General features: G+C 43.7%; 1 protein-coding gene across 6 annotated transcripts in view; it reads left to right on the top strand.

Moving 5' to 3' along the window:
* Positions 1 to 17,885, top strand: part of CPNE1 (copine 1) — a 39,797-nt gene extending 21,912 nt beyond the window's left edge. For 5 of the 6 annotated variants that reach the window (XM_008149677.3, XM_008149676.3, XM_008149674.3 and 2 more), the window contains 15 exons: positions 12,330 to 12,458; positions 12,559 to 12,738; positions 12,907 to 12,981; positions 13,073 to 13,144; positions 13,294 to 13,374; positions 13,549 to 13,638; positions 13,762 to 13,848; positions 13,951 to 14,037; positions 14,132 to 14,191; positions 14,271 to 14,404; positions 14,507 to 14,561; positions 14,805 to 14,856; positions 16,831 to 16,964; positions 17,102 to 17,338; positions 17,545 to 17,885. In XM_008149677.3, coding sequence (XP_008147899.2) covers positions 12,330 to 12,458; positions 12,559 to 12,738; positions 12,907 to 12,981; positions 13,073 to 13,144; positions 13,294 to 13,374; positions 13,549 to 13,638; positions 13,762 to 13,848; positions 13,951 to 14,037; positions 14,132 to 14,191; positions 14,271 to 14,404; positions 14,507 to 14,561; positions 14,805 to 14,856; positions 16,831 to 16,964; positions 17,102 to 17,338; positions 17,545 to 17,685 — 1,614 coding nt within the window. In that variant the 3' untranslated portion in view covers positions 17,686 to 17,885. Of the gene's footprint in view, positions 1 to 11,498; positions 11,570 to 12,329; positions 12,459 to 12,558; positions 12,739 to 12,906; positions 12,982 to 13,072; positions 13,145 to 13,293; positions 13,375 to 13,548; positions 13,639 to 13,761; positions 13,849 to 13,950; positions 14,038 to 14,131; positions 14,192 to 14,270; positions 14,405 to 14,506; positions 14,562 to 14,804; positions 14,857 to 16,830; positions 16,965 to 17,101; positions 17,339 to 17,544 lie in introns of those variants that run through there. The other variant, XM_054724012.1, reaches the window with a different exon arrangement.
* The last annotated feature ends 94 nt before the right edge of the window (positions 17,886 to 17,979 follow it).

Below are 17,979 nucleotides of genomic sequence, written 5' to 3'. Positions count from 1 at the left end.
ATTAATCTCTTCCCCCTACCCCCTGGGAAATCTAGTGATTTGAACCTTACTTAAACTAAAGAACTCAAAATTTTGGTCTTGCTACTTGCTCTACTGCTTTTTCTGAGTGATAGCTGTCCTACACTGCAGTTTGAGAATTTCGCTAGAAGAGAGAAAAGGAGCAAGGGTCTTGATTTCCTCTTTTGGAGAAAGAGGGTCTTCATTTCTTCAGTTAGGTTCTCTAGAGCAGGAAGACCAGAAGCTTTCCTCCTGGGTGTCCCATGAACCAACAAGTAGATCAAGATATCACAAAAGGATCTGTACATATAAAAGCCTAAGCAACTGTTACAAACAAATGACCGGAACGACTGGTCGACTAGTCACTGAGAGGGAAGGAGGAGAGGGGGAGGCAGGAAACCGCACAGTGGCAGGGCACCGATGCAGCTCGGCATCCAGTGTCTGTTCCATGCCTGGCCTGGCGACTGTCGCCTCCTCTCCTGACCCTGCTGGGGCCTTCAGGCCCTGGGCTGGGACAGGAAAGCGGGGGCGGGGGGGGGGGTGGGGAGGGGGTGGCAGACGCAGCCCCTTTCCCAGGGGGGCCAAGGGCCGGCTCCCTCCTTGGGGGCTGGCGACCAACCTCCTATGGTCCCTCGCCCCGGCCAGCAGGCCCCAATTGGCCCTGATCTTCAATCAGACCTAGGGACCTCACCCGTGCATGAATTCGTGCACTGGGCCTCTGGTCCATTGATAAGCACCAAAAGTGTAGCAGTTAGCACACATTGGGCACTTAGCTGTTTCAGACAGGGCCACTCTTCAAGGTTGACCTCGTTTAATCCTCACAACAACCTGGTAAAGTTGGCATTATCTCCACTTACAGATGGGGAAATCCAGGCACAAGAGGAGCAAAGTAACTTGCCAAAGATCTTATTGGTAGTAAGGTGTGAAGAGAGATCATTCAGTCATAGGCTGCCTGCATTACTCTAGGCTGAACCTCCCTCAACTGTTCCCTGCCTCTCCCAGGCTCTTGTGGGACAATGTGGAAGGCCACTGACAGCACTTTCCTGTCATGGGTCTTGAACCTGCTCTAGTGCTCCAGTGTTTATTTTCAAGTAGTCAGGTGGAGGCTTTGTGTAAGCACATTCAGAGTCATAGGGCAGAGAGAAACTCTCACTCCAATACAGTCCTATCGCTTGAAGCCGAGGGTTCCTCAGTTTGCTTCCTTCCATGTGTCCAGTTCTCTACTCAAGCTAGGTTCTCTTTGAAAAGTTGTACACAGATTGGATTTGTTCAACTTTGGGTTAAGTGTTGTGGGGGCATTGGAGTTGGATCAGTGGTTTCCAAACCTTTTGACCATCACAGAATGTAACAGGATGGGAAACAGTTAATCATATTTCCCACTTTTCACTTTTTGTGTGAAGGTGCAAATTTTAAGCTTTATGCTATTGCCAAATACTGCATGGCTGATATTAAATGCATCTAAACCAAATTAATGCTTAAAATTTTTATTTATAAACACAATTTTTAAAAATTTATCTTTATTGTTGAAAGTATTACAGACGACCCCTTGATACTCTATAAACCAGTTTTTGTAGCTGTTAGTCATATGTATGGATAAAGAATGTGTTGGGGGTTTTAAAAATATTTCATTGATTTCAGAGAGGAAGGGAGAGGGAGCGAGAGATAGAAACAGCAATGATGAGAGAATCATTGATCGGCTTTCTCCCACACGCCCCATACTAGGGACCGAGACCACAACCTGGGCATGTGTCCTTGACTGTAATTGAACCCAGGACCCTTCAGTCTGCAGGCTGACACTATCCACTGAGCCAAACCAGCTAGGGCAAGAATGTGTTGTTTTATAGTACGGATTTGCATATTTGGTTCAGTTTGTGACTTATGGGGACTGTCAGTTTGTGATGACCTATGAGGTCTATGGATTTAAATCTGGGGAATTCCTGAGTTATAGAGGTAAAAGAAGGAATGAAAAAAAATTGTCTGCCCTCTCCATGTCCTTTTATTTTTGTTTTTTAAAAAATATATTGATTTTTTTTTTTTTTTTTTTTTTTTTACAGAGAGGAAGGGAGAGGAATAGAGAGTTAGAAACATTGATGAGAGAGAACCATCCATCAGCTGCCTCCTGCACACCCCCTACTGGGGATGTGCCCGCAACCAAGGTACATGCCCTTGAGCGGAATCGAACCTGGAACCCTTCAGTCCAAGGCCGATGCTCTATCCACTGAGCCAAACCGGTTAGGGCTCCATGTCCTTTTAGTAGACAGAGAAGGAAAGGAAGAATGGTGGTGGTAGGAATAGTTTGTCTTTTCAATCTTATAGGAAGAGAGTACAGTAAACTCGGGATAAAACAGACTGATTTGGGTACCGGGGTTTCCATTTTAAAGTCCATTATATAATAAAGTAGGTTTTCTGAATGCGTATGTTAAAAAATTGACACATTAGTTTATCTATTTTTACTTATAGACACGTTTGTGTAATTAAAATTAAGTATGTATGAAAAGCTTAATTTCACAGAAAAGTTTTCTGTATATGTATTACTATAATTTTAAATTTATACTGAATAGGTCTAGTAAATGGGTGCATTCACCAGTCATTGAGAGTAAACAAATCCACATGGCTGGGGCATGGCTTATCAGATGTTAGAATACTGCAGAATACCATGGCAGGAATTAAAACTACTGCAGAAAGTCATTCCAGGCAACAACAAAATCAATTTACCTTGCGCTATGCAGTGTGATCACATGCTAATCATTTACAGAACATTGTTTACAAGTGGTGTTCTTGGATTTAAATATGTAGACTATGGTTGTAGATATATAATATTTATGTCAGAAAAATTACTACAGTGTTTTTTTCAATCTATGGCCTATTTGCTAAAATGTATTCAAGACAGTGAATTAATAACAACATCTGTTTATCTAATTATAAGCAAATCTTGGCTTAAAGTGTTTTAATACAACATACAGACTAGAAATTTTGTCCATTAAATCCAAAGTCCATTAAATCAAGGTCTGCAAAGTCGATGGTTTACTGTATTCCATGGGTGCTCTTCCACCCATTGTGAACCTATGGAGAATTTCCTGATTGTCTTTCAAGACTTGATCCAGCATCTGAGCTGCGCCAGCCTGGCAAGGTAGGCAACAGGAGTGCGATGTGGCGTTGGTTTGTTGAAGGAGCACTCCTGCCACCCAGACACTGGCACTCTATTCTTCGTCCTCACAGTCTGGAAATGGGATTGGAGGCTGGTGCATCTTTCCTGGGTAGGCTTTTGGGAATAGAGGCAGTGTGACTCCTAAGCATAAAGTACTGATGAGTTTCAGCTCAACTGGCACGGAATTGGATCTAGGAGAAAAGATCTATTTTTGGATTTATGAAGAGCAGAGTTAGACTCTCCCAAGGCAGGGGAGAATATGAAGGGCAGATTACTCCTTATTGGGAGAGAGTGGGATTCCCTCTCAACAGTGGTATGCTGGTTCAACAGGCTAGCTAGAGGAAGAGAAGTCCTCATTTTTATCCTTGTCCAATTTCTGTGGTTTAAAACTTACCTAAGCCATTTGCTTATAAAATTTCTTAATATTTAACAGTTATCTCTTGCAAACCATACATGCCTGCTTTGGCACACTGCTGCAAGCCTCCCTCGGGCATTTTGAATTCCCATTATGTGCACAGTTTTGTGCTGTGTGACATAGGAGATGCTGAAGCATCATCTAAGTTTATTTCTTTGACATGCAGAGGATTGGAAACATTAACACTACAATTGTAGCGTGGATTGAGTATAGTAGTCCAGAGTGAGACATTGAGTACTGATGGGATCATGAAAAGGAGAGCATGTGAGAACTAGGCTTGAAGGATAATAATAGTTAACACTCATTGGTAATAATAGTGCCAGACTCTACTAACCATCTTTCATACAGTATTTGTACAAATCTTCAGAAATAGGTAATGCCCACTTTACACCTGAGGATCTTGAGGCTAGAAAGTATTTTGCCCAAGTTACATAGGTAAGATATCATTCTCATAGGTGAGTGGTAGTTTCTAACTGTGGCCAGGAAGGAGTGAGGCCAGTATTTGGAGCCTGGTCACTTCACTGCAGAACCCATACCCTTGCCCACTACATCAGATTGCTATCTATATTATAAAAGGCCAGTGGCCGTAATGACCAAACGACCAGTCACCAGGAGGTGCATTGATGGGTCTCGCGGCCCGGTGGGTCTGTGGTCTCGTGTGATTTCACACACTGGGCCTCTAGTTGAATATAAGAAGAAAGCTGCTTTTAGGAGAGAAAATGGGTATAGCTATAGTCCAAAGTTCTAGACTAGGTGGGAGTCAGAATATTTGAATTGTAGTCCCCATTTTACTTAGCCAAATCACATCTTTCCTCTCTTCCTTAAATTGAAGGACTTGGATTAGATGGTCACTCGGTTCCTTTTTATTTTTGACATTTTTGTGAATTTTAAGTTATAAAAATGAGAATGAGCCCCATTGGGTGGCTCTGGAGTGTTGTCCTATACACCAAAAAGGTTGTGGGTTTGTTTCCTGGTCAAGGGACATACCTAGGTTGCGGGTTCGATTGCGGGTCGGGCACATACTTAAGGCAACTGATAGGTGTTCTCTCCCCCCACTCCTCCCTCTCTGTCTAAAATCAATAAACACCTTCGGGTGAGGATTAAAGAACTTTTTTTCCCCCTGGCCAGTGTGGCTCAGTTGGTTGAGTGCACTGAGAGGTCCCAGTTTGATTCCCTGTCAGGGCCTGTTCCTGGTTGGGGCACATGCCTGGGTTGCGGGCTCCATTCCCTGTAGGGGATGTGCAGGAGGCAGCAGATTGATGTTTCTCTCATCAATGTTTCTCTCTTTTCCTCTCTCTAAAATCAATAAAAACATTTTAAAAAATTTTTTTTAAATGAGAATGAGTATGGCTTTAAGAAATAGTGGGGGAGCCCTAGCCAGTTTGGCTCAGTGGATAGAGCGTTGGCCTTCAGACTGACAGGTCCCAGGTTTGATTCCGGTCTAGGGCACATGCCCAGGTTGTGGGCTCGATTCCCAGTAGGGGGCGTGCAGGAGGCAGCTAGCTGATCAATGATTCTCTCTCATTGATGTTTCTCCCTCTCCCTTCCTCTCTGAAAGCAAGAAAAGTATCTTTATAAAGGAAGAAAGAGTAGGGGGAAGTGCCCTGTCAGGGTTTGGGGCTTGGAAAGCATTAAGGTTGGTGATGGGGATAAGCAGAGGAAAGCAACCTACAAGGGGGAGTGAAAAACAATGAGACTCCAAGTGGAAGTAAAGGCAGAAGAGGTTGATGCTATATATTTAGATGTTTCCATGTGCAATTCTTGATTAGCACAAAATGGAAAGGTGGGTATTGGGGAAACAGATAAGCTAGTCTTTTGTGTGGGGTTTTCCTAGAAAGTTCACTTCTCCATTGATAGCTTCAATAGCAAGTAGGCCAGTGCTAGATTTGGCTTATTTCTGAGGATCCTTGGATTATTACTCCTTTCCTAGCATTAATTCAGCAGTTATTTATAAAGCACCTGCTCTGTGCAAATGGGAACAAGATTTGGTCTCTCCTGTTGAATTTATAGTCTAATAGGGAAATCGATAATAAGCAAGTAAATAAGTGACACATTTTGAAAGATTTATGAGAAGCTGGGTTTTATTGGGTTGGAGTCAGGGACTGTCTCTTCAACATAGAGAACAGATCAGAGGGGACAGAGGAAATGGGGAGACCAGTTAGGAGACATAGATATCCAGGCAAGACCTGGTGAGTATTAGCCAGACCTCTTACAAAAACAAATGAGAAAATTTCTGAGACTTCTCTCTTATTGATTCACTTAAATGTGACATTTAATATGGTTTTGTCAAGTTCCAGTTCTATAAAGGAGGCTGAAAGTCCCTTACAATTAATTATACTGGGGCTAGATGAAAGTAAGCAAGTCTGGTTTAAAGTATATAACTGTTTCCCTAGCAGGTTTGGCTCAGTAGATAGAGCGTCGGCCTGCGGACTGGAAGGTCCCAGGTTTGATTCCGGTCAAGGGCATGTACCTTGGTTCCGGGCACATACCCAGTGGGGAGGCGCTGGCTGATGTTTCTCTCTCATCGATGTTTCTGGCCCTCTATCCCTCTCCCTTTCTCTCTGTAAAAAAATCAATGAAATATATTTTTAAAATAAATAAAGTATATAGCTGTTCAAGAGATACAGGATAGAAGAGTGACATGGAACTAGGAATTTTAATTATAGAAGATTTCCAAACAGAGGTAGACTTGCATGTAGATTATAAAGGAGATAAATAGGATTTGGGAGAGATTAATCTTATGTATTAGATAGTTTAAAGGTAATATTACTTAAAGACTAGAAAACTGCACATTATAGCCCTGGCCGAAGTGGTTCAGTTGGTTGGGTGTCATCCTGTGCACCTAAGGGCTGCAGGTTTGATTCCTGGTCAAGGCACATGCCTGGGTTGCAGGCTCCATCCCCAGTTGGGGGCGTGCTGGAAGCAGCCGATTGATATCTTGCTCTCACATTGATGTTTTTTTCTCTCCATTTCCTTTCCTCTCTAAAAATCGATAAAAATATTTTTTTAAAGAAAACTTCATGTTATAAAGAGTTGCTCATTCCAATGAGAAAGCAAAGGAGGCAGATCTTTGAAAAAACAACACTGTGGTTATACAGGTAGCTCTAATCTCTCGGAATGGAATTGAGCTCCATGTGCTACTGCACATGTGGGCCCACAGCATTCTGGTTGAGGTTCTAGTGTGGACAGAGAAGAAACTGAAAAAGAATAGAATAGGACTAGCTGTGGAGAAAGTGGTAGAAATGGTAATAGAATACAAATGGTAATAGAAAAGAATGCTCTGGTCTATCAGAAATTGAGGCCTAGCACAGGAAAAGACTCCTGGCCCACTGCATGTGTTTGGCCCAGACCAAAAGCCTCTCTGGGATCTTTGAGAAAAATCATGGACGAGGCAGCAGCTCCAGTTGCTGCCTGTAATCTCACCACCACAGATAATACTGCTCATGTTTTTGTAGTTCACTACAAAAGTCTATCAGGGATAAACCTGCAGTCCTCCATTTAAATTTTTCTCCCAACACTTCATTATAAAAACTTGGAACATACAAGTTGAAAAAATTGTACAGTGAATACCCATATGTCCACTCTTTAGGTTTTACAATGAAAATTTTTCCTATATTTGTTTTACCACACATAGCCATTCAACAAACCATTTTATTTGTTGGTACATTTCAAAGAAGTGCAACCATCAGCATACCTCACGCATAAACATTCCAACATGCCTTAACTTGAGTTTAGAATTTGTCAGTGTTTTTTTGGGGGGAGGGGGTGGTAAATGTTACATACAATAAGATGTGTACACGTTAAGAATACCATTAGGTAAAAATGACAAGTGCACCCTGCCGGTGTGTCTCAGTTGGCTGGAGCTTCGTCCGGTACACCGAAAGGTTGCGGGTTCAATCTCTGGGGCATTTACAGGAGGCAACTGATGGATATTTCTCTCTCTTCCCCTCTCTCTAAAAAAATACACATAAAAAACAAGTGCATCTGTGACTTACATTCCTGCCTAGATAAAGAACTTTTCCATTCCCCATAGAGTTCTCTCCTCCTCTTCTTAGTTACAACCTGCCCCTCCCTCGTGGGACAAGGGAAGAACAACCAGTATTCCAAAATTTTCTCTCCATAGACTTCGTTCTGCCTGTTCTAAAACTTTCTAAGTATAATTTGTATATTTATGCTTCAAATTCATGTTGCAGATATTAATAGTTTCTTTTTGTTGCCGAGTGGTTTTTTATTGCCTATATAAAGATTACGGTTTGTCCATTCTCATGTTGATGGACACCTGAACTGTTTCAAATTTGGGGCTATTACGAATAAAACTGTTATGAACATTCTTGTACAAATCCTTTTGTGGACATAGATAGTATTTTCATTTCTTTTGAGTAAAAATTTAGGAGTGAAATTGTTTTGGACTAGGTGTATGTTTGGTTTTCTAACCACACTTGTATATTGAATGCTGTCACTAACAGCAAATGAGAGTTCCATGTCCCTTGCCAGCATTTGGCATTCTTGGTGTTTTTACTTTTTAGCCATTGTGGTGGGTATGTAATAATCTCTCATTGTGGTTTTAATTTTCATTTTCCTGATGACTAAGTGCTGTTGATCACTTCCTTTGCTTATTTCCAATTCATATATTTTCCTTTAAGAAGTATCTGATATTTTTTGCCCATTTTAAAATTGACTGTCATTTAATATTGAGTTCTAGGAGTCCTGCATTTAAATTACATAAGATCATGGTAGGAAAGATTTATTGCAGGACATTCCTTTAAATGGAAAAAGCCTGAAGGTTTGAGTTGAACAAAAGTACATTTATCATTTCATTTGTTTTAGCAAATGGTTGTTAATACTAGCCATGTACTGAGCACTAGTATTAGAGATATAATACCCAGTCCTCATTCCAAGAAGCCCGTAGATTACAAGGGTAGATGTAATCTATGGGTAGATGTAAAGTAAAAAAAAAAAAATTTTTTTTAATATATTTTATTGATTTTTTACAGAGAGGAAGGGAGAGGGATAGAGAGTTAGAAACATCGATGAGAGAGAAACATCGATCAGCTGCCTCCTGCACACCCCCCACCGGGGATGTGCCCGCAACCAAGGTACATGCCCTTGACCGGAATCGAACCTGGGACCTTTCAGTCCACAGACCGACGCTCTATCCACTGAGCCAAACCGGTTAGGGCAAAAAAAAAAAAAAATTGATGTAGTGGTTTCAATGATACTTTTAAAAAATATATTTTAAAAATATTTACTGAGTACCTACTATAGGGTAGGTACTGTTTATTGTAGGTATTGTAGAATAGAGGTAGACAAACCAGATATGGTTCCTACTCTAATACAGTTTATTTTCTGGAGGCCATGAGATTGATATTGTGTGTGTGTGTGCATCAGAAATGAAACCTGGCTGGAACATACTTGTGTGACAAGATAATTAGTTAGGCAAGGGTCACATCTCGCAGGGCCTTGTAGACCATAGAACGCACTTTGGATTTTATTTTTGAGTGTTAGGAAGCCATTGCAGAGTTCTAAGCAGAGAAACCGAGAAATGGCATGGTCTGGTCTCTGTTTGGCTAATAAACACAGAGGAGAGAGAGAGATTGATTGATTGCAGAAAGACTAATGAGCAAACCATTGCAACCATCCCGAGGAGAGAGAATAAATCCTACATGGGGAAGGTCTGTAAGGCATCATAAAGGAATAAAATTATAGCAGAACCTTGGATGACAAGGCATTTGCTAGGCAGGAAAATCAGAGGTATCAGCATGTATGTTGTTTGAGGAACCAGAAATTGCTTTGCATGACTAGTTGTGTGGGTGGTGGAATAGCAGGAGATAGAACAGACTGGGAAAGGCTTTGAAGGTTAAATTGGGGACACAGAATTACCACATTATACAACTACTAATTCTATGTAGATGTGTCCTCTGGGGTTGTGCCACAGGTGGCCCAGCTAGGGAGTTTGGCTCTGAATCTAAGGGCCATAAGCAGCTGTAAGAGCTTCTAGTTAGGGTAGAGATTCTCTGAAAGCTGGCATCAAGTATGACTAGGTGAGGCAGTGCTAAGGAGGAAAAATCAGGGAAGAGGCAAGAGACAAAGAAGCCTAAAAGTTTAGTAGGGGTTGTTGTACTGGGGGCAGAGGCTTTAGGCTTAGAATGAATATTCAATTGAACTTCAGGTGTGGATTGAGAGAAAATGCTAATGAGGCCCTTTAACAAATACAAAATAAGTAGTATAAAATCTTGAAACAGTAAAGAAATGTATAGAGTGTATAGAAGTCTCACCTTCATTCCAGTCCTCTGAGGTGTACATAAAAGTTGCATTTATTTGGTGTGTCTTCCATTTTTCCTAGTGTGAGTATTTTATGTATATATTCAATTCTATTGTATATACACACAATTGAAGTTTAAAATGGAGTCATACTCTTCTTACCGTTTAATACCAATGTGGGTATTTTATGTATATATTCAATTCTATTGTATATACACACAATTAAAGTTTAAAATGGAGTCATACTCTTCTTACCATTTAATACCAGTATTATAGTTCTGCCTTAGTCATTTGTATCTGCTACTCAGAATCTATTGTTTGAATGTTCCATAACTAGTCACTATCCAATACGTTGTCTCAAGTTTTTCACTGTTCTCAGCAATAGTGAAATGAGTATTCTTCTTCATTTGTTTCTATACTGTGCAAACATTACTTCAGAGAATATGTGAGATAAGAAGCAGGAGTCAGATTGTGACTTGGGGGAATATTGTGCTCCCGCGGTTTATGTGTTCTGCTCTGAATCTGTCCGTTGGGAACCTTCATAGGGATGATCAGGCTGGCCAGAAGTCTATAAGCCACATTCTAGGGGCAATATTCAAAAGAGCAGGGGCTGTTTCTCCAGATTTTAACAGGGGGTTTCACTGCTTCCAGGTATCATGGTTTCTCAGAGTGAGATGGAATAAGGCTTTTCTGTGGAATTTTAGACTGGGGAGGAAATAGGACTAATGTGTAGAAGTGAGAATTCAACAGACTTGGCTTGGCTTGGTTTGGGTAGGACTTTATGGAGCAGGACTTTCTGATGAATGGATTGTAAGAAGTGGGTTTTTCATCATTGGATGCATCCAAATAGAGGCTGAGGTGCTGTGGAGAGGCAGTATGTGAAGCAAGTTGAACTCTTAAGAATTATTCCAACTTTGGTTGATGGCATTCAAGATGGAGATCATGAAGTACCAAGATGGGGACAGCACTAACTGTGCTGGGTTGGGGGAAGGATTGACTGAGGGAGTTTAAAGGAGGCTGAGACGGGAGGCATCCTGGGGTATGGTGCTGAGAAACCTGGAATGCTGAATGTTAAGCTGAAAGAGAGATCTGACCTTATTTGCACCTCTGGTGGTCTGCAGGTGTGTGGGTCAGGGGGAATACAAGGATAGTGAGGGGTCTGAGGATAATTGTTATGGTGACTGTAGGAGAAGGGGGTTACATGGGAATCATGGTGGCTCATGCAAGAAGATAATGTTTCCAGCTCTAATCGGTTTGGCTCAGTGGATAGAGCGTCGGCCTGCGGACTGAAGGGTCCCAGGTTCGATTCCGGTCAAGGGCATGTACCTTGGTTGCGGGCACATCCCCAGTAGGAGGTGTGCAGGAGGCAGCTGATCGATGTTTCTCTCTCATCGATGTTTCTAACTCTCTATCCTTCTCCCTTCCTCTCTGTAAAAAATCAATAAGCCGGGACCGGTTTGGCTCAGTGGATGGAGCGTCGGTCTGCGGACTGAGGGGTCCCAGGTTCGATTCCGGTCAAGGGCACATACATTGGTTGCGGGCGCATCCCCGGTGGGGGGTGTGCAGGAGGCAGCTGGTCGATGTTTCTCTCTCGTCGATGTTTCTGGCTCTCTATCCCTCTCCCTTCCTCTCTGTAAAAAATCAAAGTATATTGGGGGGAAAAAATCAATAAAATATATTTTAAAAAAAGAAGAAGAAGAAGATAGTGTTTCCAGAAGAGGAAGTGGATGAATTGGAGAAGTTTGGTGGTATTTGATTGCCGTTTTGGAGATGGCTGGGCTGGGAGTTGAGGCTGGAGGTGACCTATTGGATTTCATTCAATAAATATTTATTGTCTAGGTGTTTGGGATAGAGCAATGAACAGAAGAGACAAATATCCCTTCCTTCATGGAGTTTTCATTCTAGGGGGGAAAACAAATTATATAAGTCTAGATAGATATTACAGAGTGATAAATACTAAAGAGTAAACACAAGAAAGAGCTTTGGGATGTGCCAGTGACAGTGGGGTTAAAATTTTAATGTCTATTAAAAAGAGCCTTTCCTCCATAAGATGATTTTGAATAAAAAACCTGGAGAGATGAGGGAACAGCAAGCCATGTGGATATGAGGTTCAGAACATTCCATGCTTTAAGGTTTAGAAATAAGCTTCTTTGAGAAGTGGCAAACAAGCAGACGGCCAGAATGGAGTGAGCAAGAGATAAGGTAGTAGGAGATCAGGCTAGAAAAATCCAAATCGTTTAAGACCTTGTAGGCTATGGTGGAGTTGGATTTTTCCTAAGCAGTAGGAAATCATCAGCGGGTTTGGGCTAATGACGTGACCCGACTTACGTGTTAACAGGACACCTTGGTTGCTGTATTAAGAATGGCTTATTGGTGTGAGGATGTCTTGGGGGTGGACACGGCTCAGCCCTGCCTGGGTGTAGTCTTCTTGCCTTCCCAAGCTGAGACATACAGCCAGGGAAGGGTGGAGAGCACCCTTGGTGTTTGACTCAGGTCCTTTTTCCCTAGATGGCCCACTGTGTGACCTTGGTTCAGCTGTCCATTTCCTGTGACCACCTCATTGACAAGGACATTGGCTCCAAGTCTGACCCACTCTGTGTCCTTTTACAGGATGTGGGAGGCGGCAACTGGGCTGAGGTGAGAAGGACCATGCGGGTTAGGGTTGTGGAGGGCACCTAGGATTGTTTCAGGGTGGAAGGTATGTGACTGTGATGCTTATTGGCCTCCCTGCCCCCAGCTTGGCCGGACTGAGCGAGTACGGAACTGCTCGAGCCCCGAGTTCTCCAAAACTCTGCAGCTTGAGTACCACTTTGAAACAGTCCAGAAGCTCCGGTTTGGCATCTATGACATAGACAACAAGACACCTGAGCTGGGGGATGATGACTTCCTAGGAGGGGCTGAGTGTTCCCTAGGACAGGTACGTAGAGCCAGGGATGGCACAGGTTTGGTAAGAGCCCTGTCAGACAACCCAGACTGCTTGGGACATGGAGGGTGGGGGTCAAGCAGGACTTAACTCAGCCTGAGATATTTTTTTTTTCTTGCTGCCTGAGATCTTGACCACTTCCTCCTCCCTACTGTGTCCCAGATTGTGTCCAGCCAGATACTAACTCTACCCTTGATGCTGAAGCCTGGAAAACCTGCTGGACAGGGGACCATCACTGTAAGAAAGAACTCTGTAAGGGTGGAGTCGGGGATTTGACGTTAATGAGGAATTCACGAAGTGATACCATCTCCCTCCCTCCCTTACCTAGGTCTCAGCTCAGGAGCTGAAGGACAGTCGTGTAGTAACCATGGAGGTGGAGGCCAGAAACCTAGATAAGAAGGTGTGTGTGGAAGGGGTCCTGGGGGCTCTCTCCTACCCCAAGAATTAAGGAGACCGGCGTGGTGTGATGGAGGCCGAGGTGGGGACAGCGGTCTGGCATAGTGGTTGTTTCTCCCTTAATCTTACAACAGGTCTCTGTGGCATTGACAGGACTTCCTGGGGAAATCAGATCCATTCTTGGAGTTCTTCCGCCAGGGTGATGGGAAATGGCACCTGACATACAGATCTGAGGTGGGAGAACCCTGGGATTGGGTGGGGTGGGAAAGAGAATCTCCTGGGGCTTATGACTACCAAGGTTTAGAACACAGGGAGAAAGAGACTACGACGTTTGGGTAGAGAAAGGATGGCAGCTCCCCACACACCATCCCACAGCTCACTGAGGCCTTGCCCTCTCTTCACCTTCAGGTGATCAAGAACAACCTGAACCCTACGTGGAAGCGCTTCTCTGTTCCCCTTCAGCATTTCTGTGGGGGAGACCCCAGCACACAAATTCAGGTGAGGAGCTGGCCTCTTGAGTTACTGAATGGGGGCAGAGAGTCCAGGGAGGATTTATTCTTACCTGGCACCTACCTCCTGTTCTTTATATACATACACACTCCCCCCCCCCCCCCCCCCCAGGTGCGATGCTCAGACTACGACAGTGATGGTTCACATGATCTCATTGGTGCCTTCCACACCAGCTTGGCCCAGCTGCAAGCAGCCCCGGTGAGTGCTGGCCCTGCTCCGGGGAGAAGAGGGCAGGGCAGCTTTACTTCCGCTTTGGCTGATGCTCTGAGTTTCCTACCCTAATTTTTCTTTCCTCACCAGGTTGAGTTTGAATGCATCCACCCTGAGAAACAGCAGAAAAAGAAAAGCTACAAGAACTCTGGAACTATCCGTGTCAAGATTTGCCAGGTGAGACTAATAACCCATGAGACCCAGGCTCTGCCCCCTGAGTTCCATGGCCCCAACCCCTTTACCTCAGTCGTGACCCTGGTTTCATCTGCAGGTAGAAACAGAGTATTCATTCCTGGACTATGTGATGGGAGGCTGTCAGATCAACTTTACTGTAAGTTGCTTTACCAGGAGCAAGAGAACCCATCTGGGGCTCAAGGTGGCCTTCAGCTTCCCTCCTCCTATCCTCCTAGGTGGGCGTGGACTTTACAGGCTCCAATGGAGACCCCTCTTCACCTGACTCCCTGCACTACCTGAGCCCAACAGGGGTCAATGAGTATTTGACAGCCCTGTGGAGTGTGGGCTGCGTGGTTCAGGACTACGACTCGTGAGTAGCTGCTCCTCTTGCCCATCCTCACTCCCTGCAGATGCCTCAGTCTCCGGGCTGACAGTGTCCTCACTGCCTCTTCCCCAATTTACTGTCCTACAGGGACAAGATGTTCCCTGCATTTGGATTTGGGGCCCAGGTGCCTCCGGACTGGCAGGTGAGTACTCTCTTCCCCTGTCATACTTGTGTTTTCCATTTCAGAGTCATGATTTTGGGGGATGCAGTGCACTTGCTGTCTGGCACCCAGCTTTATGCATGATTACAACCCTACAGGCATGTGTACAGCAAGTGCTCAGGACTAAAGAGCTCCTATTTGATGCTTGGTACATACCATGATGCCCTTTTGCTGAGTGAAAAGGTGATCCTAGGGGGAAGAGCTCATTTTAATTCTTGCCCTCAGGTCTCCCATGAATTTGCCTTGAACTTCAACCCCAGTAACCCCTACTGTACAGGTAAGTTCCCATTTCTCTTTGTTAATGAATAAGGCAGATCTGTTCACACCTAGAGGGCCAAGCCTGTGGTGGCAAGAGAGAGTGGACTCCATTGTTCCAAAGAATGGATTTTAGAGATAGGCCTCTGGAGTCAAACCTTCATCCTGCCACTTACCAACCATGTGTTTTGGGGCCATTTGCTTAGCATCTGTGTGCTGTAGGATTACAATATTGTAGGATATTGAATATTTAAGGAGAGGATGTGTGTAAAGTTTGAAGCAATAAGCCTGGTACATAAGAATTGCTCTCTAAAAAAAATGGTGGCTGTTATAGTATACTCTTTGCCTAGAAAAGAAGGCATCAGCTCTTTTCAGGGTGCTTTATGCCCTGAGCTCTTTTGTCTAAAAAGGGCCAAACCTTGTGGCTCCCCAGCTGCTCTTTTTTAAAAAATACATATTTTTATTGATTTCAGAGAGGAAGGGAGAGGGAGAGATAGAAATATCCATGAGAGAACTATTGATTGGCTGCCTCCTACATGCCCTCCCACTGGGGATTGAGCCCGCAACCCAGGCATGGGCCCTTGACCAGAATTGAACCTGGGACCCTTCAGTCCGCAGGCTGACGCTCGATCCACTGAGCCAAACTGGCTAGGGCCTCAGCTACTCTTTATGGGCAACAAGCCAAAGTGGAAAACTTTACCTAATCTGCCTTTTTTTTTTTTTTTTACATGAGTTCAGACTTTTAGAAAAGTTATAAGAATATTTATAGGGGGTTCACGTCATTGGAGCTCAGGGGTCAGGGCCTGGGTCACAGAGACTGTTGTTTACCCAGATTCCTCAGACATGAACATTTCACCACTTCTTTGTTATTCTCTCACTCAAGTTCTCTCTCTCTTTCTCGAGAGATATATATATATATATATATATATGTATATATATATACACACACACACTTTTTTTTTCTGAAATGTTTGAGAATTGTAGTAAATTGGTAAAAAATCATGCACATGGACCTTTATTTCAGTATGTGTTTCCTAAAATCAAAGACACTTATATAACTACAGTACAATTCTCAAAGTCAGAAAATTAACTTCAATACTATTATCCAATCTATAGAATTTATTCAAGCTTAGCCAATTTTCCTGTCTTTTTTCTCTCTCTCTTCAATTGTCCTGTCTTTTACAGTAAAAGAAAATCTTAGGTTACATGTTGTATTCAATTGTTTTGTGTTCTTCAGTTTATGCCTTTCATGATATTGACATTGTTTAAGATTACAGGCTAATTTGTAGAATGCCCCTCAGTTTGGGTTTACCTGATACTTTTTCATTATTAGATTCAGATTATGCATTTTTAGTGGGGATACTGCAGAAGTGATGCTGTGCTTTCTTCTTGGTGCACCACATCAGGAGGCACATGATGTTGATTTATCCTATTACCAGACATGTTAACTTTGATCGCTTGGTTACGGTAGAGTCTACCAGGTTTCCCTGCTGTGCAAGTACTGTTTTTCTCTTTGTAATGAACAAGTATCTTTTTATACAAATATCTAATTACTCATCTTTTACCCCTTCTAGTTGTAGCATCCATTGATGATCCTTACCTGAATCAATTATCTCTGATTGTCAAATTATTTTGTAATCCTTCTACTTTTATTAAGGAAGAGCTTTCCCTTATCTCTCATTATTTAATATTTTATTAAATGGATTGTAATTCATTATCTTATTGAATTTTAATTTGATGCGCAACTGCCTTGGATTTTTCAGGGTATTCCCCTAATCTGGATTTTAATTCAAGCTCTGATATAGGGCAAGTGTCCCCCTGTCTTTGGCCTTACTTTCCTCATCTGTAGGATAAGGTTAAGTACCCTGGGTTACTAGGGTGATTGAATGAAATGCACCAGGTTCCCAAATCTCCTCACCCAGGATGGGGTGATGTCAGGACTGGCTCAGTCCGAGTGGACCAGTATTTTATAGTGTTTTTTGCCCTTCTTCTCTAGGTATCCAGGGTATTGTGGATGCCTACCGTCAAGCCCTGCCCCAAGTTCGCCTCTATGGCCCCACCAATTTTGCACCAATCATCAACCATGTAGCCAGGTTTGCAGCTCAGGCTGCACAACAGAGGACTGCCTCGGTGAGAGTTGTGGGAGTTAGTGGTGGTGGTGGGATGGTCTCAGTCAGTGGCTCCCTTTAGGGCTCTTGTCAGTGTGGGAATGTGCGGCTGGGGTGTTTAAAAGGTCTGACTCAGTATATGAATCCATTTGTCCCCAGCAATACTTCGTGCTGTTGCTGCTAACTGACGGTGCTGTGACTGATGTGGAGGCCACACGTGAGGCTGTAGTTCGTGCTTCTCACCTGCCCATGTCAGTGATCATTGTGGGTGTGGGTGGTGCTGACTTCGAGGCCATGGAGCAGCTGGATGCTGATGGTGGACCCCTGCGTACACGTTCCGGGGAGGGAGCTGCCCGTGACATAGTGCAGTTTGTGCCCTACCGCCGCTTTCAGAATGTGAGTGGGGGCAAGCTGGGGGACAGGCCAGAGATCTGGGAGTGTACCCTTCTACCTTTCCCTGATGTAAGAGGTTAGAGATACCCTTTCATCTAAGTCTGGGGCAGGGTTGGGTGTTGGGTTTTCTATCCCTTCGTGGGTATAATATGTGGGCCTTGGGAAGCTGTTATGGGCCCCCACTGACCTTGCCCCTCTTCTCTGGGCAGGCTCCTCGGGAGGCATTGGCACAGACTGTGCTTGCAGAAGTACCTGGACAGCTGGTCTCCTACTTCAAGGCCCAAGGTTGGGCCCCATGCAAGCCGCTTCTACTCCCAGCCAAGGGCCCTGCACAGGCCCCTCAGCCCTAGATTCTCCTGGAGGATAGTTTATGGCTGGTCCTCAGCCCTGTGTCCCCAAGGTCCATATGCACCCGTGCCCACCCCTGCACACACTCCTCAGTGCTAGCACTTTATATTTTATACTTTTATATTTGCTCCTGCTATTGCTGCTCCTGATTGTACCTTTTTGCCCCTGAAGCCCCTCATTCAATAAAGACCAATGATGACCACTGCTTTGTCAACCACTCCGTGTGTTTTTGGGTGGGAATCTGCTATTAGCCATGTTTGCTTCTCTCTGAGCCTGTTTGTTGACTTTAGGGATTG

Source organism: Eptesicus fuscus, chromosome 12 (assembly GCF_027574615.1).
Source record: "Eptesicus fuscus isolate TK198812 chromosome 12, DD_ASM_mEF_20220401, whole genome shotgun sequence".
Taxonomy (NCBI): domain Eukaryota; kingdom Metazoa; phylum Chordata; class Mammalia; order Chiroptera; family Vespertilionidae; genus Eptesicus; species Eptesicus fuscus.
This window is presented reverse-complemented; position numbering and strand designations above follow the sequence as displayed.